The 27339-nt window shown below is 40.4% G+C and overlaps 2 protein-coding genes across 3 annotated transcripts; both read left to right on the forward strand.

Moving 5' to 3' along the window:
- The first annotated feature begins 2646 nt into the window (after nucleotides 1-2646).
- LOC113148665 (asparagine--tRNA ligase, cytoplasmic-like) lies at nucleotides 2647-11203 on the forward strand. Of its 2 annotated transcripts, XM_026340436.1 has the most exons (15): nucleotides 2647-2836; nucleotides 3982-4064; nucleotides 4411-4476; nucleotides 4571-4663; nucleotides 4869-4958; nucleotides 5956-6034; nucleotides 6201-6271; nucleotides 6417-6503; nucleotides 6701-6922; nucleotides 7758-7957; nucleotides 8451-8586; nucleotides 8721-8834; nucleotides 9269-9400; nucleotides 9761-9892; nucleotides 10077-11203. In XM_026340436.1, the coding sequence occupies exons 1-15, from the start codon at nucleotides 2794-2796 to the stop codon at nucleotides 10206-10208; spliced, it is 1680 nt and encodes a 559-aa protein (XP_026196221.1). In that variant the 5' UTR covers nucleotides 2647-2793; the 3' UTR covers nucleotides 10209-11203. The 2 variants fall into 2 exon arrangements, with proteins under 2 accessions (XP_026196221.1, XP_026196220.1); XM_026340435.1 differs by lacking the exons at nucleotides 9761-9892; nucleotides 10077-11203 and having other exon boundaries at nucleotides 2647-2815; nucleotides 9269-9433.
- A 3860-nt stretch (nucleotides 11204-15063) lies between these two features.
- LOC113148742 (ferrochelatase, mitochondrial-like) lies at nucleotides 15064-26957 on the forward strand. Its single transcript, XM_026340520.1, is given in 12 exon segments — nucleotides 15064-15100; nucleotides 16151-16241; nucleotides 17510-17629; nucleotides 18718-18866; nucleotides 19337-19471; nucleotides 20589-20695; nucleotides 21003-21101; nucleotides 21429-21536; nucleotides 22335-22461; nucleotides 22464-22498; nucleotides 24833-24892; nucleotides 26297-26957. Coding segments are annotated over 12 exon segments (1098 nt in total). The 3' UTR covers nucleotides 26327-26957.
- The last annotated feature ends 382 nt before the right edge of the window (nucleotides 26958-27339 follow it).

Below are 27339 nucleotides of genomic sequence, written 5' to 3' on the forward strand. Positions count from 1 at the left end.
ATTAATATACAAAACCCTCTCTCTCTCTCTCTCTCTCTCTCTCTCTCTCTCTCTCTCTCTCTCTCTCTCTCTCTCTCTCTCTCTCTCTCTCTCTCTCTCTCTCTCTCTGCAAGCTGGCCTGGCCCCATTGCATGAAAGCAGGCCCAAATCATGATGTCCGCCAAACCAAATGATGCCTTCAAATCTTTGGCTGCAAGAGTCTCTATTTGTAGATTGCTTGTCTAACTGTAGACTGGAGAGTTTCTAAAGTCTTTGACATCACTTTGTAACCCCTTTCAGCTATATTTAAATCAACAATTATTGATCATAGATCCTCTGAAAGCTCCTTTTGGTGAGGCATGGCTCACATAAGCATATTCTTCTTGTGCAGAAAAAAAAGGTTAGTGTTTTTTGTCGGTCAAATTAGCTCTAGTCCACACCCACAAAATAATTATCTTCCAGGTATGCTAATGCCTGACTCCAATAAGTCATTATTCCAATTGTTCACACACTTTTTCCACTAGCACTATGAGGTTTTTATGGTTGTTCTCAATAAAGACATGAAAAATGAACTTTTTTGTGTTATTATTTTAGGCACATTACATTTGTTAATACTCTTGACCTAGATGAAGGTCAGATCACATTTTATGACAAATTAATGCAGAAAACCATGAAATTCCAATAGGTTTAGATACTTTTTCTTGTTACTGTATATATAGGAGTTGGCTAAGTTGTGAGCATGGTGTTTATGTTTGTTGTGTTATGTTTATCAAAAAGACTTTTATTTCTATGAACTCTGTCACAGCTGCTGAGAGAGAGGTGAAACATGCAGCAAAGGTCCACTAGCCAGGTCTCAAACTGTGGATGTTGTGGTTGTAGTTATGTGCTACTGGACTGTTACTACCACATGACCTGTTTTTATTTTTAATGTGTCAGGTCTGGTATTTGATTGGAATCTGTTCTTTAACTTGGTAGTTTAAGGTGGTAGTTTCTTAATTTGAACAGCAGGTGGAGCTGTCGCATGAAACAATGGGTTGAGACATGCAACACAAATATCCTTCATGCAGGGTTTAACTGATACTAAAATGCATCATAGTGAGAATGTACTTCAGACTAGAAGAGGACAGGACTCCAGGATGCTCCAGCTGATCACTGCTATGCTGGACCTGAAGATGTGTCCTGTGATGTTTGCACTGGTAGAAAGCTGAAAGCCATCAAGTCCTGACTTCAGTGTCTGGTCTCTTACTGTGATCAACACATCCAGCCTCACTATAAGTCTCCCACTTCTGACAAACACAAGCTGGTTGATCCAGCTTAAGAAGTATCAGGAGAACATCTGTACAAGACAGTGCTACTGGGAGGTGAAGTGGAAGAGCCCGACGTTTTCATAGAAGTTGTATATAAGTGTATGAGCAGAGCAGGCAGAGAGATTGCATTTAGAATCAATGAGCAGTTTTGGGCGGTCATGAATTCAGACATAACAACATTAGAACTTCCATCTCAGGATTTCAGGATTCCACAAAAGGAGTGTTTTTGAATTATACCGCAGTTATTCTATCTTTCTATGCTGGTTCTGAGACATGCAGACATGCAGATCCACTTTACACAGTTCAGAAATCATGTGCTCACCCACTCTGTCCTGGATTTGGAATGTTTTATGACGTAGTCTCTGTTGAAATCTCTAGTGTTCAAACATGAAAGGCTGAAATAAAACACATGACAGCTTATTTACAGTGGCAAGAAAAACTTTGTGAACCTTTTGGAATTTCATGGTTTTCTGCATGAATTGGTCATAAAATGTGCTCCGATCTTCTCACAACAATAGTAAAACACAGTCTACTTAAAATATAATAGTACCCAAACATTATATGTTTTCATGTTTTTATTGAACATAACATGTAAACATTCACAGTACAGGGTGGAAAAAGTATGTGAACCTTTGGACTTAATAACTGGTTGACGCCCTCCTTTGGCAGCAATGACCTCAACCAAACGTTTCCTGTAGTTGCAGATCAGACCTGCACAACAATCTGGAGTAATTTTGTTTTTGTTCAATAAAAACATGAAAACATATATTGTTTGTGTACTATTATTTTAAGCAGACTGTGTTTTACTATTGTTGTGAGTTAGATGAATATCGGAGCACATTTTATGACTAATTAATGCAGAAAACCATGAAATTCCAAAAGGTTCACAAAGTTTTTCTTGGCAGTGTAACGTGTTTTGATGTGGTGCTGTCTGTCATTCCATCTTTTAAAATCATTTTAATAGTTATTATTTTGACTACTTAGTGTACTATAATATTACTCTATGTGTAACAGTTGAGAGATAAATTACATACCCAAAAGGAAAATGTTAAAAAAACAAATCAAGTTGTGTGATGTAAATTTGAAACTGTTTAAATAAAAACATACGTTTTCATATTAATTATTATTTGGGATTTATTCTAGTATCACTCTTTCTTTTTATCCTTTCACTCTAAATGTGTTTCCTACGCTCGTTGACCTAATTGAGCATGTCGCAATTGAGTTGAAGTTAATTGACACGACACCGCACCAATCGGATTTATTGTTGTGGTAGTGACGTGTCCACGCTCACCAATCAGCGCTGGTGAAATGTCCCGAAAGGAAAAAGGCCGGCGGTCCAGTCACCGCCTCCTCTGTCGACTACTGCGGCACCGCTGACGTAAAGTTGCACGTCCGCGTTTAATAGGAGCCACTCGCCGACAGTAACGACTGGCTTTCATTTTATTTTTCTGAATAAATATTATAGAGGTTCCCCCTCCAAGTGGACTGTCGTAGCATCTGGGTTGACATGGCGGCAGAGATAACGAAAGGTGTGGATCAAATCTCAGTAGGTAAGGTGATAATAGCTTAGCCGGAGCTAGCTATCTGCGTTAGCTTGCAGAGACATGTGTGTCTTGCCTATTGCATCAGGTTCAGTGGTGTTAGCACTTAGCATCAAGCTAACGCCGGTTTCTGATTTTGCAGGTCTGGTTCGATGTTATCTACACATTAGTAGCAGGTTTACCAGAGATCTTAAAGACTGTAGAATGAATAAAAGCCAAAGATAAAGACTGTGTGAGGCAGCTGTAGGCTAATATTTAGCCTTGACAGCTGTCAGTTTACAATGCAGCAGCTGAAGGGCTGTGTCACTTAACCAGTTTGAGCTATTCAGCAGGCTTTGTGATATATGTTTTTGTCTTATCAGCTGCTTCAGCACTGGATGTGCTTTGGATTTTGTCTACAAACCTGTCACCGTATGCAAGAGTGAGACACATTTGGGAGGTGTCGAGTTAGGTCCATATTAAATTCTTAAGTCATTGCATGTTTGGTTGGTGTGACGAGCTTTAAGGTGTCCTCACCTCAGAAAATCAAGTTAGTTTGTTACTGTTAATGCTGGTGGAGTTGTGAGAAAAAAGATTGGTGTGAACCTAACGTTGTATCAAACTCTGTGGCTAAGTGTAGTGAAGTAATCTCTCACTTTTGATCAGGAGATCCTTCTTATGGTTTGGGCTTATTGATTCTGGATCTACTCATTTGTTAGTTTTAAAACAGACATGGCATATGTAACATAGCTGACTGACTGTAAAGCTACAGATAACTAAGCTCCTTGAAGCATTTGTCCAGATTTAAAGTTGCTTCAAGAGGCGAATTTCTCAAATCTGACTCATCCATTAACAAGGAAAATAGACATTCCTGTATTTTTAAAGAATACTTTATTGATCCCCTTGGGGAAATTACTGGGGGGATCAGTTCTTGTTTCCTCAGCACTTCACACATCAGGAGTACAAATCAACCATAACTTTGATTTTGTTTAAAAAAAGGAAACAACTAAAGGCAAGGATGTTCTGACATTCTGTATTTGTTTTGTTGTCAGTATATTGTATGCCAGTCTGTTGGGTACTGTTTCAGTACTTCTTCTTTAAAAACAAGTACAATTGTTTCCTTACACAGCTGGGAGCTGTAGTTTTATTATTCATTGTTCTCTCCTGTTTTTCAGGTGAGCTGTATGTGTCAGACAAATGTGGCAGCGACCAGGATGGAGACGGCACCGAGCAGAAACCCTTCAAGACTCCTCTCAAAGTAAGCACAGACCACTGTTGTTGACTGGGTACTGGCTGACTGTTGGTATTTTAGCACGAATGTCACTCTGCTGTTTATCTAGCCTTAGAAATCCAAAACTATTTCAAATTCCCAGTGTTTTGTGACCTTTCTCTGACACAGTTCTTTGTCTCATGTCTACTACTCTACTCATTCTCCAATAAGCTGTGTTTTCTGTGTCAGTTACATAACCCAGTTGCAGTCGTCTTGGTCTAGTAGGATGACTGATCTGCAGAGTTGATCAAGATGCTGAACAGATGAATGTGTCACTTGAAAGTTACTATTATTGATATTAGCTACATCAGTGTTTCTGGTCAAATCCTCGCAGGCCCTGCAGTTTGCTGGGAAAGAGCCGTTCCCAACCATCTACGTAGAATCCCAGAAGGAAGGAGAGGTCAGTTGGGGAAAAAAGTCACCTGTAACAATCCACTATCTCTGGATCTCTGAGCAACATTAATTTACTGTATTGTGTTTCTCGTCCCTCTCAGCGTTGGGCAGTGATCTCTAAAACCCAGATGAAGAATGCAAAGAAGGCCTTTAACCGTGAGCAGATGAAGAGCGATGCCAAAGAAAAGAAAGAGGTGTGTGTTTCACTGTGTTCTTTACATCAGCGTCTGCTAGAAGAACATATTTTAATCAATGTTTTTTCCTACCATCAGTGAGTTATGTCAAAATGTTTTTCTCTTCGTGTGCAGTTTTACAGCACTCAAACTCAAATTCTTCTGTGTGTACGACCAAGAAGCAGCTGGCGTGTCTTTAAAGGTTTGCTAAATGTTTGTTGTGCAGGCAGAGGACAACGATAGAAGAGAAAAGAACTTAGAAGAAGCCAAGAAGATCACTATTGAGAAGGACCCCAGCCTGCCTGAGCCTGAGGGGGTCAGTCTTTTTATTTCGCACAGTCTCTGCTATTAAATGAGTCTTAATGTTCACATTAATGTTTAATGTTATTGAAAATAACTGCTTTAACATTTTCATATAATATATATTTGTTGTGTATCGTCATAATTTTTTAAGTAGTTTTCTACTTTATATTCAGTATATAAACACTGATTAAATGGTTTATATTACATTATAAATGGATATAAACATTTCAAGTTGGGGTGTAATGATTCTCCAAATATATGGTTTGGTTCAGACCTCAGATCAGTTTTTGTTTTTGTATTTTGGTGAGTTGGGGCCTCATAAAGCAAACAAACAAATCTCAGAATGCTTTGTGTTATGTTATTGTTATAGATAATTATATAGTTGACTTGGCTGACCGACTAGCAAAGCCTGTTAGCATCCTGTCACAAGTTAAATTACCACTAAAAGAGCTGACTGACAAGACAGGTGTGTCAGGAAAACTGTTCAACAGAAACATGAAAGACTTGCAAACTGTCTGTTTTATTAATTCTATGTTAATAGTGTAATAATTTAAAATGTTTGATTTTCAGTTAAATTGTCAGAATCGTGTCAGTTTTAAGTTCTAGAAACTCCTAGTTTCTTTTTAAAGCCTTTTTCCAAAGTTAATGAGTAGCTGTGTGACATAATACTGCTCTCAGTATTGAACTAAATAATCATGATTATGAACGTTGCCATAGTTGACCAGCCCACTTATAACTACTTGCTGTGCATTATATTGTATTATATTTATTAAAGTATTCTAACACTAAAACCCTCCTACCTGCAACTGGAAAACCTAGCAAATAAGACATAAGCGGTGCTGACTGAGGAGACAGAAATGAGAGCGGTATTGATCTTCTGGTCTAATAAAACAAAGCAAAGGTCTAGTTTAACTATTAAACTCTTTTCCCAAACTAAATGTTTAGTTAGATTTGAAGTGGGGAGTGAATATGTTTGCGATCTAAAGCGGAGCGATGACTGTGTTGTGCAGGTTAAAATCCACCTCCTGGAGTCAAAGAGAGGTCAAAGAGTCAAGGTGTTTGGATGGGTGCACCGTCTCAGGAGACAAGGTGAGAAGCATCAAAATGATGCTGTTTGTCTGTTATAAGGATGCAACCATTTTATAAAGGAATCAAACTGCTGAGTGTGAAGTTGTTTCAGTCGTATCTGAATTCAGAGGGCACTTTAATTCTAAATAGCTGTTGAGATGAGTTTTTGTTGTTTTGTCTCCTACAGGGAAGAACCTGATGTTTATTGTTCTAAGGGATGGAACCGGTTTCCTCCAGTGTGTCCTGTCTGATAAACTGGTACAGCTTTATACATAACATCTCATTATTAACATAGTTTACTTCAAATAGTTTAAGGCTTCGTACATAAAAAACTATATTAATCTCTAGCTGAGGTTTTATCTACCACTCAGTATTACTAACTCTGTTTTCTTCTTGTCTTCAGTGCCAGTGCTACAACGGGTTGGTGTTGTCCACAGAGAGTACTGTGGCTCTGTACGGGACTGTCACTCCAGTTCCTGAGGGGAAACAGGTAAACACCCTGCTGCAACAGTTAACACTTGCAGTACCTGTGGTTTGTGCAAGGAAGCAAAGGAAGCCAGAACATTCTGAGAAATCTAGTTAAACATGAAATCAGCTATGTTTACAGTTAATCAGTGTTCGTTCTACTTTCAGTTTCAGTTGATGTTTGATTAAGGTCTTCACTGAGCTCTTGTCTTCCTCTCCCAGGCACCTGGAGGCCACGAGCTGCACTGCGACTTCTGGGAGTTGATCGGCTTGGCTCCGGCAGGCGGCGCCGACAACCTGCTGAATGAAGAGTCGGACGTGGACGTCCAGCTGAACAACAGACACATGCTGATCAGAGGGGAGAACGTCTCCAAGATCCTGCGAGTGCGATCCACTGTGACGCAGTGCTTCAGGGACCACTTCTTCAGCCGCGGATACTACGAGGTGAGACACACAGATTTTCAGCTTTGTTATTTTTCATGTCTAAATGGGAGAAAGATGTTTGTTTTGTGTTCCATTCAGTTTGATGTCGACAGAATAATCAGATTAGCTCCAGTCTTGGAACTTGGCTTCAGCATTTTTTAAATAAGCACCAAATCTGCTTATCAAATCACTTATTGAATATGTTGAAAGTAAGTTTTAAGTTTGTAAGATTTGTAAGTGTGTTGTAAACACGATAGCAAACAGTTGCTGAGCAGGTACTTTGTAGCAACACCTTCTAATTATTTTAATTAAAAAGAGAGGCATAAAGATGTGCTTTCCCAATTGAATGTTTTTAGTATGAAGCAGCAGAAGATAATGTTTGCTTGGATTAGTGGACACTTGATACAGCTCTGTGAGCAATGCACACAATGTTGTTGGTGAGATAAAATTACAAATAGTAACTATGAGCCTATATGAATCCCTTATCCATTAGAAATCGCACTACAGTATAGTGAGGTAATTACAGAATGTGATGAAGAACATCACAGCTTTTGAAGTGTGATGCACTGAGGACTTAATATTTAACAACAAAAATACAGCTATTTCTATTCAAATCAAATTTTGTATCATTAAAGCAGTTCTTTGGGTTTTGGACAATATACAAAGAGCAGTCAGACATGTTTGGCCGTGCATAAAGAAATCCACAATATTGATTGTGTAAAGCTGAAGTAGTCAATTAGAAATAAGGACCCTGCTGTCTCAGTGTTTTTGTGCTGGTCTGTGCAATTCAGCAGGCAGGTCTAAAAGATTCAGTGAATGGCTGACAGTTTTGTGTGTTTGATTTTTCCTGGTCTAGATCACTCCTCCCACACTGGTGCAGACTCAGGTGGAGGGTGGCTCCACGCTTTTTAACCTCAACTACTTTGGCGAGCAGGCGTATCTCACGCAGTCCTCCCAACTCTACCTGGAGACCTGCATACCTGCACTGGGCGACACATTCTGCATCGCCCAGTCGTACCGGGCCGAGCAGTCCCGCACCCGCAGACACCTGTCTGAGTGAGTGCGCTGTCCAACATGTTCGCAAATCAAAATCCCAATCGTAATCAAAGTACACCCAGGGAAATCTGTGTAGGAACTGAAACAAGGTGTCAGAGAAAAGTCAATTAGTAAAGGGATGACATTTATAGGCATGTACTCCAGGTTTAAAATCAGCATAGTTGTCCTTAAAGTTTAGTATTTACTGACGGTCAGGGTTATTTCTTTATTTCCATATTCTGAAATATATACTTTATTTATAACATATTCATCTCTTTATTGTGTTACTGCAACAACATGGTACGTTAGGGCATGTTATCAGAGATGGACAACAACATACCATCAATATCAATGTGTAGCATTCTAGAGTGATAAATGATATTATTTCATACTATGACTACATCACAGCCACTGACTTTACAGTTTGAATTGTAATCCACCTGCCTTCAGATTGATTGTTTTATGTGTAAATATTATGAAATATCATTTGTTTTCATTTGTTTTCTGTTGTCAGGTACACTCACATCGAAGCCGAGTGTCCCTTCCTAACATTCGAGGATCTGCTGAACAGGCTGGAGGACCTGGTGTGTGATGTGGTGGACCGAGTGCTGAAATCCCCCGCCGCTCAGCTGCTCTACGACATCAACCCGGTACATCACGGTTTATTAGTTCATGGGACAAACTGCTTTAGTATATTTAGTCACACTTTATTTCCTAATAACAGTGATCTTCATCAGCACAGTTGACAACTAATACCTTGATATTAATACTGATTTTCCTCCAGAACTTCAAACCACCCAAGAGGCCGTTTAAGAGGATGAACTACACTGAAGCTATTGAGTGGCTCAGAGAGCATGACGTCAGAAAGGACGATGGCTCCTACTACGAATTTGGAGAGGTATAAGAACTGAACACAAACACACACACACATCAAATAGATTCATCACGTTATCAAATTAAACATAAAAAATGTAGAAAAATAAATGGTTGCTGGCTGCTGAACTCCTGTGTCTTTAGACTCGGCATGCTTTCTGTTATAGGTGTGTTTCTCCAAGCACATGATTCACTTCCACAGGCTGTTTTCTCAGATCCTTCAGATCCACAAGACAATATAGAAATGTAACAGATGTATAATGTCCAGACTGTTTGTGTCGCCACATTGACTATTAGACTGCAAAGCATGGTGGGTAAAGGTTTGCGTCACTGTGGGTTTTTAGCAATAAAGAGAAATATTCGTTTTTGAAATAGTTGATGTTTTGTCATGGTGACCTCAGTATGGTTATTGATTTTATGTTTGGACTTATCTGTCTCTCTCTTTGTCATTTCTGTCAGGACATCCCTGAGGCTCCAGAGAGGTTGATGACAGACACCATCAACGAGACCATTCTCCTCTGTCGCTTCCCGGCTGAGATCAAATCCTTCTACATGCAGCGCTGCGCTGAGGACAAGCGCCTGACTGAGTCGGTACGAACCTCAGCTTTCACTGATGATTAACCCTGTGTGTCTGGCATTCATAGTGAAGAGAGTGTGTGACATGCAACATATGTCCCCTGCTGGACGTGAACTTACATGGCATTTGCAAAAACTAATCAATTTCACATTAATATATTCGCAAAAGAGCTTAAAGTCACAGTGCCTGCAAACTCAGACAGCTGGTCATGGACAGAACCGAGGATATAGTTGCTTACGCCTAATACTCCGTTGTTGATGTTAAATAAAGTTTAAAGCTATGACGTAAAAGCTGTGTAGGACACTCAGAAGTCATCCACTGCCAATATGCCTCGTTGTGCCTGATGTCCGCTAACAAACTGTTTAATATGGCAGGTCGATGTATTGATGCCAAATGTTGGTGAGATTGTCGGAGGCTCGATGCGTATCTGGGACGCAGAGGAGCTGCTGGAGGGATACAAGAGGGAGGGAATCGACCCGACCCCATACTACTGGTACACTGACCAGGTAAAGGGAAAAGGAAGTGCACTGTTTTTTTTGTCCCCTGTTGAAAATGTAGCGGTGCTGATGTGGATTCTGTAAATCTGTCAAGACGTCACCTGGTTGTTTAGCGAGCTCTTGACTTGCTGTTTTATTGTGTTTGTTTCAGTAACTGTGTGTAATAACAAGCTGCTGTGTGGGTGTGTTTCAGAGGAAGTACGGCACGTGTCCTCACGGCGGTTACGGTCTGGGTCTGGAGCGTTTCCTCACCTGGCTGCTGAACAGACATCACATCAGAGATGTCTGCCTGTACCCACGATTCATCCAGCGCTGCCGACCTTGAACACACACTGACACACATTCTTAGTGTGAGTGTTTCTGGACCTGGCATGTGGCAGCGCTTCATGAGCCATAAAATGTGTTGTTAAATCAAATTAGAAAGAATTTGATGTTTCGTCCCTGCAGCTCTTTTACTTTCTGACAATGACAGAAATGCTTCTCTCATTAGCTCTGAATCAAATCCTGTGATGATGCTCGGTGGCTGATTATTTAACCTGCAACAAACACTGTAGTTTCATGTGATTGCACAGCGAGTGTGCAAGACCTGGAAAAACGTCACATAAGGTCTTGGATGCTGCTTGTCAGCCTTCTCCACCTTAAATTCAGGGTTTCTTTTTCAACTTACTCGTTTGTTTTACAAACATTATCCACAAGGATGTGTAAAAATGAAAAATGAATTGAAAACATTACAAATATATTTGCAAGTCCTGTGGAAATGTGTAATGGCATTAACTGTAAGTTGAACTTTAAAGCCTTTAACATTTTATGTTATTCTAATCAACATCCAAACAGTTTTTTTTCTTTAATTAGCTGATATTTATCTACTGTCATCACTCAACTTAATTTCAAAATAAATGTTAGATTGAGGAGTCAGTTACTGTATTTAGTTAAACTGCCTTTGTTATTGATCTCAAACCTTAGAAAAAATAGAATTATTACATCACCTGGAATCACAAACTGCATTCCCACACACACACACACACACACACAGCTGCTCCCATCATGACAGTACTGCATCATCAGTCTGGCTCTTTGGTGGTTTTGAGGTCAAATTTAAATGACAAACACAACAGCAACGGTTTTGTGTCTTTTTCATGCACTTGGGGAACATTTTACTTCTGTATAAAAAGAATCAGCTGGGTCCTGAAAAACAGTGCTGGTGTGGAAATGTGACAAAGGAGAGAGTCGGCCTCAGGGGGTCTCATCATGTTCGTTCTGTCTTCATCACAAAATACTCATCAACGTAATAAACTGCACTTAAATAAAATGTAATTCCAACGGCGGTTGTAGGCTGTTTCTTCAGTTTAGATGGTTGAGCTGTACACCTTTACTTTATTTTAAACATGATCACTACACCTTTTTATACAAACTGTTTTCAAGTCTTATATTTAAGAATTCAAAGTGTACCGAAGGTGTTAAATGTAAACTGAAAATGCAAATAATTACATGTTAGAAAAGACTGTGACTGTCTTCATGTCTGTATGTTCAACATACAGAAAGATGGAGAAAATTGTCGGTACAGAAAAACCCACTAAGTTTACGGAAATAACTTGAAACTAATAGATAATAGATACAAATTTACAAAAAATTACTCGTGAAAATCAGACACTGATTTTGAGTTTGGGCTCAAATAAAAACAAACTAATGAAACTGGCCTGGACAAAAATGATGGACTAACTTCATATTTTGTTGCACAACCTTTTGAAGCTGCTCACTGCAATCAAGCAATTTCTGTAACTCAATGAGACTTCTGCACCTGTCCACAGGTATTTTATATCCACTCCTCACTAAAGGAAACTGCTCCTGCTGTCTCGCATTTAAACTGTTTCAGCTCTTTCCACAGATGTTTAATAGAGTTTACATATTGCTTTTGTCTTCTTGAACATAGCCAAGCATCCTTTATGTGTCGCAGTAGGTACAGTGTTCTTTTCTTAGCTTCATTTCTGCTTCTGCTGATGTGACTTGTCAAAAAGTTTCAGTTTTGTCTCATCTCATCATTCTCCCAGAAGCTTTGAGGCTCTGTGGAATCCTCCTCGGTCGTCTTCTATTAAGTTCACTTTAGCTCAGTCAGTGACTGATGGTGTGATCTGACTTCGATGTACCTTGACCTTGGATTTCACCTCTAATCTCTATGGAAGTTATTCTGGGTTCTTTAGTTACCATTTGTATTTTCTGTCTCTTCAATTGGTCATCAATTTTCCTCTTATGGCCACATCATGGGAGGTTGGTTACAGTGGATCTTAAACTTCTGAATATGTACAACTGTAGTCACAGGAACATCAAGCTGCTTGGAGATGCTCTTACAGCCTTTAGCTTTAACATATTTTTTCTAATCTCACGAGACAACTCTCTCTTTAGCTTTCTGTGAACACAACAGAAGAATATACCGTAAACATGAATTTATTTTGACACAGACTACAATGTATATCAATACACTTTAAGTGTGTTATAAACTACATTGTCAAATTTTGAAATGGAATTTTGAAATAGAATTTTTCCATCGGTTTATACACAATAACCCACAATTCCTTATTTAAAAAAAAACATAGCAAATTATTTGGAAATAAGCAGAAATCTTGTAAGTTTTCAGTTTGCTCCACCTGTGGCAGAATGAACTGACTGGACATTCAGTGGTTTAGAAAGACGCTTTCTCAAGCAAACTAACCAAAGTCCAGACATAAACCCATCAAACTACTCAGTAAAATGTACAATTTCATGTAATATTAGTAAAAATGTACTTATTCCAACCAATCGGCAGCTGAGCATGTTCACTTTTCCACAAATGAAAATCCAAACAGACAAAGTGCAGCAACATTGTCTGTGCAGTGAAGACAAGCAGACACACAATATGTATGCATGAGGACACCGTGTACAATGTCTGTTTAGCTACTGTCGGTGGTTCCTCTTTGGTTTTGTTACTCAACTCACAAAGTGATTTTAAACAGGAACAAGGAAACTGCAGCTCTTACAGTAGTTCTTACCTGGAAGGTGAAAAGGAATCTGATCAGGTTACAAACAGCATGGTTGTTTGTTAACATTATATCGGCCCCTAGAGAATTTTCTTTTCTTTTCAGTTTTATGTATTGTGCTTTTTTACGACACGGGTTTGTAGTGATTTCAGATACATAGCTGACCAGTTCATTCAGAACTTTTATCATTTAAAGCCTATTGAAGAGGAGTAATCTGGTTAATCAGTCAGCAGATTGGAAAGTATTTTCACAAATGGAGAATACTCAGCACCATTGTTACCCTCCCCAGGAGTGGTCAACCAACAAAGATCCCACCAAGAGCAACCTGATAAACCAGAAGGATGCTGACAGTATGTTTTGTTGACTGATGAGACCCAAAATAGAACTCATTGGCTCAAATGGGAATTATGTTTGGCGACAAGCAAACTCGGCATTTCAACATACGAGCTGATCCCATGAGTGAAACACGGTGGTGGCAGTGTCATGATCTGGTTCTGCTTTGCTGCCTCTGGACCAGAATGCTTATCATCATTGATGGAGCTATGTGAGTTCTGAGTTGTACAAACAAATTCTAATGGAAAATGTCACAGTATCCGTTTGTGAAAATAAATGGATCATGCAGCAAGACAAAAACCCTAAACATACAAGTCTTTCTACCAAAAAATGGTTAAAGCAGAAGAAATGTAATGTTTTGGAATGGACAAGCATATATAAATATTGCAGAAGGAGCTCAAGCAGACAGTTCATGTAGGAAGCAAACAAACATCCCTGAGTTGAAGGTGTCCTAAGCCGATGTGCAGAGCTCATATACATTCACTGGAAATGTTCTGGAGCGGCTGTGACTCAGGAGGTGGAACCATTGTCTACCATTAATTGAATGGATGCCATTCCTGGCATCCTCCTGTCACCTGTCATGTGTCTTGTCTTGCAACATACAGATTTATGGTGAGTCAGGTCAGCTGAAGCGCTAAACTCTAAAGGCTTCTTAAACTTTTTGACCACATAGCGACCACCTGACAGTTTTACAGGTCTTCATATGATAATCTTAATTTTACAGGGAGTCACCCTTTCTCTCCTTTGTCTCTTTCCTCCTTCCTTACTGGACCTGATGTCTGTGCGCTGACTGATTAACTATCTCTTTGAACACACACACACACACACACACACACACACACACACACACACACACACACACACACACACGATTCTCTGTGGGCGTGACCGGCCAGATCATGGGCGGGGTTATCTTGTAATGTAGACGAACGTTGATGTGACGCCACACTAAGATAACACTGTGCGTCAAGTTAACCAGCGTAAACGAGCGCGTCACCGGAAATGTGTTACAATTACCTTAATAATAAAACATTAAAAGACAGACGTAAGTTATAAAACCAGAGAGTACGTAAAGATTAAATATAGATATTCAACACTGGCATTACATTAAATGTATACTGTAAATGTCTACTATATATAAAACAAGGCTTTTAGACACGTTAGGGTTAGCATGTTTAGAGACACAGGCCTATTTTATTTAAGTGTTATATTTATCTGCTATTTTATTCTAAAATTATCTATTATTATTTAATTTTATTATTTCATTTCCTACAGTAATATAGTCATCATCAAGTCAGACTTTTTTGTATTTTTAAAATATTGACATCTTCATATTTCCTTTATATTATACAGTTTTTACTTGCATATTTGTATTTTTATTAAGTGTGTGTAGTTGACCTATTATCTTTTTTCTGTCATTATTATTCAACCTCGTTTTTTGTAAAACAACAAAGCAGTTATTTTTTTCTTTTTTGTTCTATTATTATCATTTTATTTCTTCATTGTTTTATTAAATAAATCGAAATGAGTAAAATCAGTAGCTATGCTACAAATCAATGGGATAATTGTCCAGCTCGCATCTAAAATGTTGCATCATCCTACGTTCGTCGACAGTGGTTTTATTTTGAAAGAGAAGAACGGAAATACTAAAGTTGTCGCTCAGGCTTGACAGGAGTCCTTCCGACCAGCCGGTGGTAGCTGAAGGAATCTGGTTGAGACACCGGACTGTCCAGCGACTCACTTACAGGGGTAGAGCTGCTGAGAGCCGATATAGAGAGCCTTCATTTCAGCGGCAGGACGGACTTTTCTCTGCAGTGCTAACAGGAAACAAGTACGATGGCAGTCCTGGGCAGCGCCGGTCGCTTGATTCAATGTGAGTGTGGCTAAGTTAGCCTGATGAGAGGTGTGCGGGGAAACCTTCAAGTTCAGTGATGTCGGTCTGAATGTAGTGTGACGGAGTAAAGTGGGCCAGTGGCCCTGTGGAGCAGTTTAAATCCAGTTTCAAGTGTCAGAGTGGTGTAGTTTGGTGGAGCGTGGTGAAACTCTATAACATGCCTCTGACATTGGCGTCAACATTTCGTAAAGTTAGAAAGGAGATGGAAACTTCACTTCCTGCCAGGACTTTCACAGTTTGACTATTGTTGTAACGCAGCATCTGTGACTTACATTTTTGCCTTTTAATATTATTAACATGTCTTTAGATACACTTTACTAACTCCCTCATTGGGATTCGTGCATGTTTGCCATTTGGAAGGTGCAGAATCATAGTATTTGCAGACTTTTGACCTCCGATATGCCTTTATTCTACAAACAAATGACAGTGTTTCCGGTTAGACAGCCGCTAACGGGCGGTGTTTTGACGCAGCCCAACATTACTGTAGATTACTGTTAAATGTTAATGTTATATAATGGACTTATCCCGTACTTGTGCTGCATTTAGTAACATCCAGAGGATCCATAAATACTACACATGGCCGTTAACGCTCAGTGTGTTTACAAGTAACAATGAGCTGAACATGTTGACGGAGTTACACAATTCCAGCGTTGTGAACTTGCATAATATCAGCAGGCCTCCTGGCGGCGCGTCGTGGTACTGCAGCCCGCGTTATGAAAGTGAGTGTCATTGCACAGTAAAGAGCTGCATGTGGATAATCACATACAGAGGAAGACTTTGAGGTCCGTGTGTCCACTGGATCACTCTTTTGTTATTTCACACACTGCTGTTGATCACAGTGATGCTAATTATTACAGTGTGTTCTGGGTCTCTTACAGTGACCTCATACGAAAGGTCATTGAAGATCAACCCTGTCTTCACTCTCTGAGCTGTAAACATAACTTATACACACAATCGAGTAAAAGAATGATTAGGTAGATCTGTGAGAAATGAAAGAGCGAATAACCTTTTTCTCTTTTTGTCCATTAGTTGCCAGGAGCAGCGTCAGTCTGAGTGTGAGGAGACGCTCCACCGCTGCTGCTTTAGCCCAGACTGCGAGTCCAGAAACACAAGAGAACAGGTGACACACACACACACACACTCAAACACATGCTGTTAGACGTCCGTGCGTCTGTGGCTGACAGTCACTGACTGTCTGCTTGGTAACGCTGCTGTTAGTTGGCATTCATGAGCTCAACTGACACCTTTACCTGTGTGTTTCTGCCACAAGCAGAGCATCTCGGCGTGAGAGCAGAGCATTACAGAGGTGGGGTGATGTGAAAATGGTTTGATGAGGAGAAATCAACAGGAAATTATAATAGCATGATTTCACCTAGCAACATCAGTGGTTAGATTTGGTCACGTATATCAGAAATGGCTGATCTGGTTCACGAGTGCTGGCTTTTTCCTTAAACGTGTATGGTTATTGTTTTACACTGGAGAGAAAAAGTCCTGATTTCATGCATATATTGGTTTTGAAATATGTTATGATCTTCACCAAAGACTTGTATAACTGTAAGCAAGCTCTACACAACATCCAGTAGGAACTTTGGACCATTCTTCCTCACAGAACTGCTTCAGCTGAGACATATTTTCAGTACTTCAGCTTGCACACAGACACCCTGACAATATTCTGGAGGTTATCTTTATAAGCCTGGGAATTCATATTCCCCTACACAAGTCCAGATGTAGCAAAACAGCTCCAACCGTGACACTTCACCTTCACCTACTTTTCATGTTGGGTGGCTGTTAAAAGTCAATCCACAATATTTTTCTCAGTAGCGTTATCAAGGGTCACAGTGCTCTTTGGCAAGAATTACCACCTCAGGGTTGGATGCCTCCACCACACGGTGAACTCACAGCTTACACGATTCATATTCTTAGTGGACATTGCTGAAATAGATGTTTACAAGCTGACATAAGCTAATGTGAAGGACTTGAGTTAGCATTCACAACACAAGCTAACATTAGTTGGTTGAGGTAACAGGTCCAGGTTGGTGGGACAAGCTAACATTAGCAGCTGACAGTCGGATCACATTTAGGGCTTTTAAATCAAGTGTAACATTTTCATAAGATGTCTTTGAAACTGACTGAAAGCTGTGTTTATTAGCAATAAACCTTATTTAGGACCTGGATTTTGATGCAGCATAATAATCAAGACATAAGCAATCCATAATCCACAATACCCTGCGCTGCACTAAGATTGTAGCAATTATTCTTTAATTAATTAATTAATTAATTAATACACAGTAATAGATATTGATCATTAATAAGCTGGACGTCATCTTTGCGGGGACTCAAGTTATTGTTGGATATGAATTACTGAAGATCAATGTCTTGCATCTGCAGGAAACCTAAGACCGGCATCCTGATGCTGAACATGGGAGGACCCGAGAAACTAGAAGATGTTCACGACTTCCTGCTGCGGCTCTTCATGGACACAGACCTGATGAAGCTCCCTGTACAGAAGTATGTTCCATAAACACACACACAAACACACACACACATACAATAGCCAGGGACTTTTACAGCTAAAAATATCATTGCAAAATGATAGCTGACAAAATGTGATCCTTGTAATCACCGGAGGACACACACTCTGTTCAAACAATGTGTAAACATGTGTTAGTGCATCTTGGACGAAGCACATGCTGAATGTGTATATGTTTATATGTTTTTACTACATATTAAACTGAGCAGAACAGATAGGGAAGTTGGTTGGGTCACAGCTCTGAGCTGTGTCTCTGTTTCATAATAAGTGAAGGTGAACCAACACAGTGCTGTTTCTGAGGACAGCTCTCTGAACCAGATAAAAGCAGCTGCTCTGAACTCCATAAATAAAGAACATGAACCCATGCGTAGCAGACTGGATATGAACAGTGTTAACAATCAATCATTTTATGACCCCTCACATTTATTTTGGGACCCTTTGAGGGTTTTTAAGTTTTACATTGAACAGTTTTTAGGCACGTGAGACCCTGCCTGCAGCTCATTTAAAACATTAAGATTCAAAATAGCGATAAGATCACAGTACATCTGATGTTATTTGTGACTTTAAACTGAAAGAGTGCATTGTTTATAGTTTAGTTTGTTTGTCTCGTTGCTTTTTTTTTTTTTTGAGACTGTTACAGGAATCTATTTATGTGCATAACTCTCCTGTGGAGCTGACACCACCCGTACACAAACGTGATGGTTCTCTCTCAGTCAGCATGTGTGAATATTAAATAGTGGGAAAATAAAATAATTACATGTGCTGTATTAGCATGCTAACTTGCCAAACACACTGTCAACATTGCCTATTGTAACATCAGCATGTCAGAAATGCTTTTTGTGAGCGTGTTAGCATGCTGATGTGTAGCATTTAGCTCGAAGCAGCTTTGTACCTAAGTGCAGCCTAAGTGTAGCTCAGAGTAGCTACTGTAGAATTTCTGTTTCCTGTTCAGTTGTTTCAGGTCAGATTTTCCTGCTGATGTTGTTAATTTGACCTTTGTCTGTTCATGTGCTGTAATTAAATCAAAGAGCGCTATAACATTTCTAACCTGTCCTCTCCACCGCAGTAAGCTTGGTCCGTTCATAGCCAAGCGGCGCACGCCAAAGATCCAGGAGCAGTACAGCAAGATCGGAGGGGGCTCGCCTATAAAACACTGGACTTCTATGCAGGGAGAGGGCATGGTGAAGCTGCTGGATGAGATGAGTCCTCGGACAGGTGAGACAGAGGGAGGATCTTCCTGCCTGTCAGAAGCCTCAATCCTCCTAAACCCATGTCATGGACAGTTTGTTGTTCATGTTCTTGTTCTGATTTGGGAACTTGTATTATTTTAAATTAGAAAACTAAGCTGAGCTGCTGGTGCTGCTAGCAGCAAATTGTGTGTGTGAGGTAGAGATAGTGAAACAGTGAAGGAGTGTCATCACACGCCGGCAGCACAACCTCACTGATAAGGACAGGAACAGTCCAACTGACCAGATGAATTGGTTCACTCATTCAGACAGTGAATGACATGTTCAACAGTCTCCGCAGTACCTCGCCTTCATTATCCTCACAGCATTCATTTGATGATTCAGCTATTCACATAAACCTGTAAACACCAGAAGAATGGTTTTTGTAGCCACATTTAGTCGAGCATTAAAACCATTATTAACAAGTGGCTGATGTTTACTGATTTTCTGTCTCATCAGCTCCTCACAAGTTCTACATCGGTTTCCGGTACGTTCACCCGCTGACGGAGGAGGCCATCGAAGAAATGGAGAAAGATGGAGTGGAGAGAGCTGTGGCCTTCACACAGTATCCTCAGTACAGCTGCTCCACCACAGGTGACTGTCAGATAACAGGGTTTTTCAGTGCTGCTGCTAATGATGAAAATGACCACTGGTCATAATCCACATCCTACAATTTAAGTCACATGTTCCCAATGATCACATGACCTGTAGTGACTGAAAGAAAAACACAAATGGAAATAAGTTGCAAAAGACATTTGTGTCTGTTAAAGTCGCCACACCCGCGGCGTTGTCTGCCCTGTTTGTCTACGATAAGGACCCAATCTCCCTGTTGCCAGATGGTCTTGTTGGATGGAGAGACTTTTGAATTATGGAAGTTCATCCAAGAAGCTTCCATGTAAATGAGCATTAGTTAAATGTTCATGTTTCAGGTTTCACTGTAGTTATCAAGCATGTTTAGCAGAAGTTGCCGATCACATTAGTGTTTCAGAAAAAGCACTTTAAGACAGACCACATGGTCAGCAGTGTACATTTCTATTCCCTGGAATAGAATAGAATAGTCATTTCATGACTCAGGGCCCTGCAAGACTTGACAGGATGGCAGATGTTACAGGGGCAGGCTTTTTTCCCCAGATACTAGATATTTTGCGTAAAACATGTCCAACTGCTTAATACATATAATATACAATTTAAACATTATGAGCACCCCCCTGCCTTTTTACCTCTGCAGATCTGACTACCTCCACCACAACCCCAGCACACTGTTCAGATGGTGTTTCCCACCTTTACAGTTGTGTTTCCAATAGTGAATCCCTCCATGGTTGGGGATTGGGCTTACATTAGGTGAACGTGTAGTAGAGTTAGCTGGATGGAGTTAAAGTAAGGGTGGGGGTCTTGTTGAACAAATAGGCTGGTAATGTTTTATTTTTTTTAATATTGTTGTTGGGGTGTTCCTTCTCTAGTGTTTTGACCCTGATCCTGATCCAGATTCTTTAATATTTGGTGTCTGCTAATGCTGAGTCGGACTCTTTACTTATTTACCTACATGCAGAGGTTCACAATCGTGCTCCTCAAAACCCACTGTCCACCCTGTTTTCCATCTAACCCTGCCCTACTCACTGCTGAGAGTTCAATAAAAGCAGGACAGGATATTGATGGACTTTATTTTAGCTGATGCAGATCCTGATCATTTCCTTGGTTGTTGTGTGAACAGGCAGCAGTCTCAACGCCATCTACCGTTACTACAGCAACAGAGGCGACAGGCCAAAAATGCGCTGGAGCGTCATTGACCGGTGGCCCACACACCCTCTGCTGGTGGAGGTTAGACACACACACACACACACTCACACATACACACACAAACACACAAAGTGAAGCTAGTCCCCACTAGGCTCATCTTCCTCTAAACTAAAAAGTCAAACGTTGTGGGGGGGGTATCAACTTGGCTGGTAACCATAGTAACGAACAAGCATGACTGTACAGTATGTCAGCATGTTAAGTATGTCACTTTTTTATTTTAGTTGAACAAAATGATATTTTATCTCTTTAGTCAGCTTTTTAGAAATATTAGACATAATGCAAATGTGTGTCTGTGTGTTTGTGTGTGTGTGTGTGTGGGTGTGTTTAGTGTTTCGCAGAACACGTCAATAATGAGCTGATGAAGTTCCCAGAAGAGAAGAGAGACGATGTTGTCATCTTGTTCTCAGCACACTCACTGCCTCTGGCTGTAAGTACAAACTGCTACTGCTGATACCGATACTACTACTGCTACTGCTACTGCTACTACTACTACTACTACTACTACTACTACTACTACTACTACTGCTGCTGCTAATAGTACTATTGATGCATTGTACTGATAAAATGTGACTGTCCTGATACACATAATGATAATAATAAGAGATCTAGCACCAAATTCCTTCAAATAGTCTATTTCATCTGTTCACTTTAAATAAAACCTGCATGCAAGTTTTTCACAGCTAGTGTAGAACTGATTCTGGCTAGAACCAGGTTTACCTGAGTGTTTTCTGTGTGTGTGTGTGTGTGTGTGCAGGTTGTAAACAGAGGTGACCCGTACCCTCAGGAAGTGGGAGCCACAGTTCAGAGAGTCATGGAGAGACTGGGACACTGTAATCCCTTCAGACTGGTGTGGCAGTCCAGGGTGAGAATACACGTACACACAATCAACACACAACACATGTGTAGTAAAGTTACATTATAACTCATATGGTATTAATGGTAGATTATTCTTATTTGGTACAGTGTAATTTCATTGTTAGGTTGGGTAATAACCAACCTGTCTGATAATGACATTTCTGCAAGACTCTTTTTAGCTCGGTGTTTCTTTACAACAATGTTTTAATGTCACCACAAGATGGAGCTACGTGACTGTCTAAAACTGTAGTGAACCTCATTATAACAAGGCGACGACACATTACGACATTCACGCGGCTCAGTAAGGGTTTATGTGGAATAGAAGTGGTCTGGGAAGTTGTTGGCTACACGTAGAGCATTCTGATTAAGCATCTGGATCTTATATTTATTGCACAGCTCAGTGGAGTGCAGATGATTTTGTTTCTAACAGGTTTGTCGACGCTCTTCCATTTTAACCAAAGTAGAAGCTGGCATGCGCTGGTCTGCAGAAAGTTTCATCCCTTATCTAGGAATTGTTGACATAGGTATTTCCAAGGCATATACCTAGTTAAGCATAGAATGCAGTTTTATAGGTTATTTATACTTCTTGAATAGAGTCTCATATAGTTTTTAAAAAACTCCTTTTTCACCTCTTTGAAAAAAAAGAGAAAGCTCTGTGGTCCCATAAAATATAGTTTGTCCTCAGTGTGGCATCAAGAGTCATTATTCTCTCTGCAAACATTTACAAGAATTATGGAAACACGAGGAGTATTTGCTTATATTTTGTCTGTATCCCAGTATTCTCTCATCACGTGTTGTCTCTCAGGTGGGGCCCATGCCGTGGCTCGGCCCACAGACAGACGAAGTCATCAAAGGTCTTTGTGAACGGGGGAAGAAGAACATCCTGCTGGTGCCGATAGCCTTCACTTCGGACCACATAGAGACCTTACATGAACTGACATCGAGTATGGACAGGTGCTGGGGGAGGAGGTAAGGACGTTCATTTTACCACCATTATCAGGTAGTTCCCTCAGACTTGTCAGCTTCTATCTGTACAGTTTATTACAGAAAGTGTCCTGTAGTTGTCCTGATAGGACAGGATGAAAGTTATGAAATTAAATGTTTCAGACTTCAAAGGACAATTCAGGTATTTATCTGACAGAGGTAGAAGAAGTACTCTCTAAGTAAAAAATAGCAATACCACAGTGTACAAATACAGGAAGACCTATGAAGAGGAGACCTACAGTAAATCTCACAATGACAGAAACACAAGAGGAAAACCTGGACACTGGTGACTTGTTGATCACAATGTTGTAAGACTGATTTAGAATTAGGACTAAGATTAGAATTTGTGTTAGGATCAACAAACTGTAGTTGGAGTGTTTGAGAAAGAACGTGTGTGTGTGTGTGTGTGTGTGTGTGTGTGTATGTGTATGTGTGTGTGTGTGTGTGTGTGTGTGTGTGTGTGTGTGTGTGTGTATAAAGGCACCAGTGAGATGACCAACAATCAATCTGGCTGGTGCCATGAAGACACACAGACCTTTTTGTACTTCTTTACTTGTGAGAGACATGTCCTGAGTTATCCAGAGGTCCTCACTATACAAACATGTCATCACCGTCCAAGCATGTCCTCATTGTTCATAACTGTTCTCATTATCCGAACATGTCCTTCGTGTGCAAACATGTTATTTTCTAAACATTTCCTTATTGTCCTGATTTTGTAAACATGTGCTCGCTGTCCATACATTTTTTCACTGTATAAATACACTGCCCATCCAAAAAAGAAAGTCACACACACCTTTGTGTGTTGAACCACCTTTAGCTTTGATTACAGCGTGCATTCACCGTGGCATCGTTTCAATAAGCTTCTACAGTGTAACAACATTTATTTCCGTCCAGAGTTGCATTAATTTTTCTCAATTGGGTTAAGGTCTGAACTCTGTTGTGGCCAATCCATGTTTGAAAATTATGTGTCATGCTCCCTGAACCACTCTTTAACAATTTGAGCACGATAAATCCTGACATTTGTCATCTTGGGATATGCCCGTGGCATCAGGGAAGAAAAAATCCATTGATGGAATAACCTGGTCATTCAGTATATTCAGGTAGTCAGCTGACCTCATAACGTCGCTGAACCTCGACCTGACCAACTGCAGCAACCCCAGATCATAGCACTGCCCCCACAGGCTTGTACAGTAGACACTAGACATGATGGGTGCATCACTTCACCTGCCTCTCTTCTTACTCTGATGCGTCCATCACTCTGGAACAGGGTAAATCTGGACTCATCAGACCACATGATCTTCTTCCATTGGACAGTTCTTAACCTAGTTTTAGTTGTTTCAGCAGTCTCCTTAGATGATTTCTTTACTTGATGTCAATAATTTAACTCTTCTGAAACATCTTTTTCACAACCACAGGATGTGTCTTCAGACATGGTTGTTTAAGAAATGAGAAGCTATTCACTGCATCAGTTAGGGTTAAATAACTTGTTGGCAGCTGAAATATAATCATCCATGCAGTAATTATCTATTGAGAGGCTTTTACCTGTTTGCTTAGTTAAAACCAGATGTCCCCACATGTCCTCAGTGTCCAAATGTGTCCTTACTTTTCACGCATTTCCTTTTTGTCCTGATTTTTTTCCATAAATGTTCTCACAATCCAAACAACATTCAAACATTTACTCATTGTTCAACATTGTTCTCGCCGTCCATAAATATTACTATTATGCTGTCCAAACATGTCTTCAGTCTACAGACATTTTTTAAATTTCCAATTGTATTCCCTGTGTCTGAAGCTGACTAATTTGTCCAATTATTTTCTCATTATCCTCGCTTTGCAAAAATGTCTTAACTGTCCATAGATGTCCCATCTTTTCCAAAATGTGACGATTGCTCATGCTCATGCCCTACTTGTCTAGAAATGTTCTCACTTTTAAACTCATAAAGGCAGAAGTCCTCACACACACACATACACACACACACACACACACACACACACACACACACACACACACACACACACATACACACACACACACACACAGGCACACAGACTGCCTGGACCTCTTCAGTGTGTCCAGAGTGGAGAAAAGTTTTCACTCCAAAATAAAAGCTGCTGTTAGAAATGATTGGAACAGAGAACAAAATGAAAACGCTTTTTACCACACGTCAAACGTTATTTAATGACATTTTTTTGTAGAAGCTGTCTGTAATGGTACATTTACTTTTATTTGAAGTGGTTCTTGTGAAATATGCTGACTTTGTATGCTTTGGTTAGTCGCAGAAACTAGTGTGACCGCTTGTTCTTTCTTCCTGTTGTCAGTGCGGAGTGGAGAACATCAGGAGAGCAGAGTCGCTGAATGGGAACCCCCTCTTTATGAAGGTACATTTTCACACTGTCTACTAATGCATACATTTACACAAATACTCTGGGTAACTATGACAACATTTAAATGGAGTCATCACATTTTATGAGAAATATGTGGTTACAGGAGTGAAAGAAAGAATAAATAAAAGTAGGGAACACAGTAGGAAGACAGGCAGGGCTCTAATAATAGAAAAGGAGACAGCAGCAGAAGGTTGTGTGAAGTAAGTGAACTCTAGGCAGGAGATGGTCAATAAATGGATTCCTCCTCCTTCCTTTTCCCTTCCCCCATTCTGTCCCTTGTCTCCTCTCTTCTTTACATCCCGTCTTCCTTTCCCGTCTCTCCTCCCTCCTTCGCTCCATCCTCAACCCTGCAACCTTTCTCACAACAGGCAACTCCTCCAGCTGTAACAGCCCTGTATGCGTGTGTGTGCATGTGTGTGTGTGCACACAAGGTTTATTAAAGGAAGGGTGCAGATCAATGGGAACCTTTAGAGCTGACTACAGTAGAACTGAACCGCCCGGCTGGCTGGCTGGTCAAACCCGCCACGCTCAGAGACCCCTCGCCAAGTCTCTGAGTGCATGTGTGTGTGAGAGTGTATAAATCAATATCCAGAGGATGATTAGTTGGTAGTTACTGAAGGATGGTTTCCTCGGTGTGGTTTTAGTTTCTCAGTGAGCTGCATCAGTGTGCTGCCTTCTGCAAGCAGCAGCCACCGGAAAATAAAGAAAAATACATTTATCACAATTTTCACTGCAGAGCCTGGCTGTTCATTTTTGATTAACCCTCCCTCAGATTGCTAACTTGTATGGTTTTACTGTGGTTTATTCATTTCAGTCTACAATTTCAACATTCTTACACTTGAATTTTCACAAATGTATTTATATTATATTTGTAATGAAGCCAAGCTAGCTTTGTAAATCAGTTTCTTGTCTGCATGCTAAGCTAAGCTAAAAAGATTCTTGTGGTAGTGGAGAGTTTTTGGCCAGAGGTGAAAACCACTGTCCTACTTGTTTTCAAACCATCGCCTCACTTAAAAACCTCTGATCCAGGTAATCAGCAGTGGGTAGGGCACTGATAGTTGGAAAACAAGCAGGGCAGTGGCTCTCAAGGACCTGGATTATTAACCCCTTTACATCTTGAGGCCACACATATTCTTACTTTCCAAAAATGTCTTCACTACTGCACGTCTGCAGTACTCTGAGAAGGCGCTGTGTGGGTTGTTTTAGTTTGAATCAAGCTGTGAAACAATGAGCAATTAATGAAGGAAACATGATGCTTCTGCGTTGTTGCTGTAATTAAACTTTTATTTCACTGACAGAAACAACACCAGCTGGTCACAGTGCTGAAGAAGAGAAAAACATTTCTGTATCTCTCTCTCTCTTTCTCAATATTGAGTGTATATTGTTTGTCCTGTCCAGGCTCTGGCAGATTGGTACATTCCCACCTGAAGTCCAACGAGCCATGCTCCCGTCAGCTGACCCTTCGCTGCCCGCTGTGTACTAACCCCACCTGTGGAGAGACCAAGGCCTTTTTTGCCAACCAGAAACTGTCATAGAGATGAAACGCACACACTCTGCCCTGATACTTTGAATCCTGCAGCAGAGCTATCTGTGAAGAACCCAAGGCCTTGTTAATTCAGCAGAAGCTTCATACACGCACAGAAAGCAACCACTGTTTCCCCAGCAAGAGTGTCAGTTCCAGAGGACATGTAATATAAGGAAATGGTTTCTGCAAATCCACTTTGTCCATTGTTTGATTGCACCTGTTGTTGCAGCTAGTTGGATAGAAGGCGTTTTGGTCTTTTCGTGGGATTTGTGGACACAATGAATATCACAAGATTTATTCTTTAAATGGGCCAAAGGAAACCCAATACTGGTCAGTCATAATGTTGAGTATTCCTTAATGTGTACATTGTAAAGGTTAAGCTCAAATTGGTTATCAAATGAAAACCTCACACCACTCAGATGAAAACAAATGTCCTCATAAGGATTTGCAGATACTATTTAATGACAATTTGTGTAGATGAAAGTCCTGATGCTGACACTCTGATATGCTCTTACTGCTCATCGTCACATCAAAGCTACAGGAAAAAGCCTTCTTGAACTATTTTTATCATTTTTTTTATTGCAGTTCCCTTGCTAACATTCCATTTGCTTAACTTCTACAAACCCCCATCAGAGACCCCGTTTCTCTTCTTGCTGGTGCTGCATGAAATTGGCCACAAAGAAGATCTGATTGGTCAGCTGTGTTTTCACGGCTCGCTGTCCCACCTATCACTTCATGCCGCTATACCTGCCAGACAGCAATCCCCGCCCAATTCTGCTGCAAACCCTTCAATGTGATTGGTGGAGGCGGGTCCTGCTCTAAATGCTGCTGCCTGATGGGTGGATACCAGTGCTGCTTCAGGAGATCAAGAGATTACCTTTTTGCTGTAGAAGTCACAACGGGAAGGGGAATGATA

This window comes from Anabas testudineus, chromosome 22, assembly GCF_900324465.2.
Source record: "Anabas testudineus chromosome 22, fAnaTes1.2, whole genome shotgun sequence".
NCBI classification, from domain to species: domain Eukaryota; kingdom Metazoa; phylum Chordata; class Actinopteri; order Anabantiformes; family Anabantidae; genus Anabas; species Anabas testudineus.

Bases quoted from the DNA above. Each gene is read 5' to 3' on its own strand.
- LOC113148665 (XM_026340436.1), top strand. From the start codon at position 2,794: ATGGCGGCAGAGATAACGAAAGGTGTGGATCAAATCTCAGTAG. The intron at 6,035-6,200 runs GTGAGAAGCATC...TGTCTCCTACAG, and splicing joins GCACCGTCTCAGGAGACAAG to GGAAGAACCTGATGTTTATT. The intron at 9,401-9,760 runs GTACGAACCTCA...TTAATATGGCAG, and splicing joins ACAAGCGCCTGACTGAGTCG to GTCGATGTATTGATGCCAAA.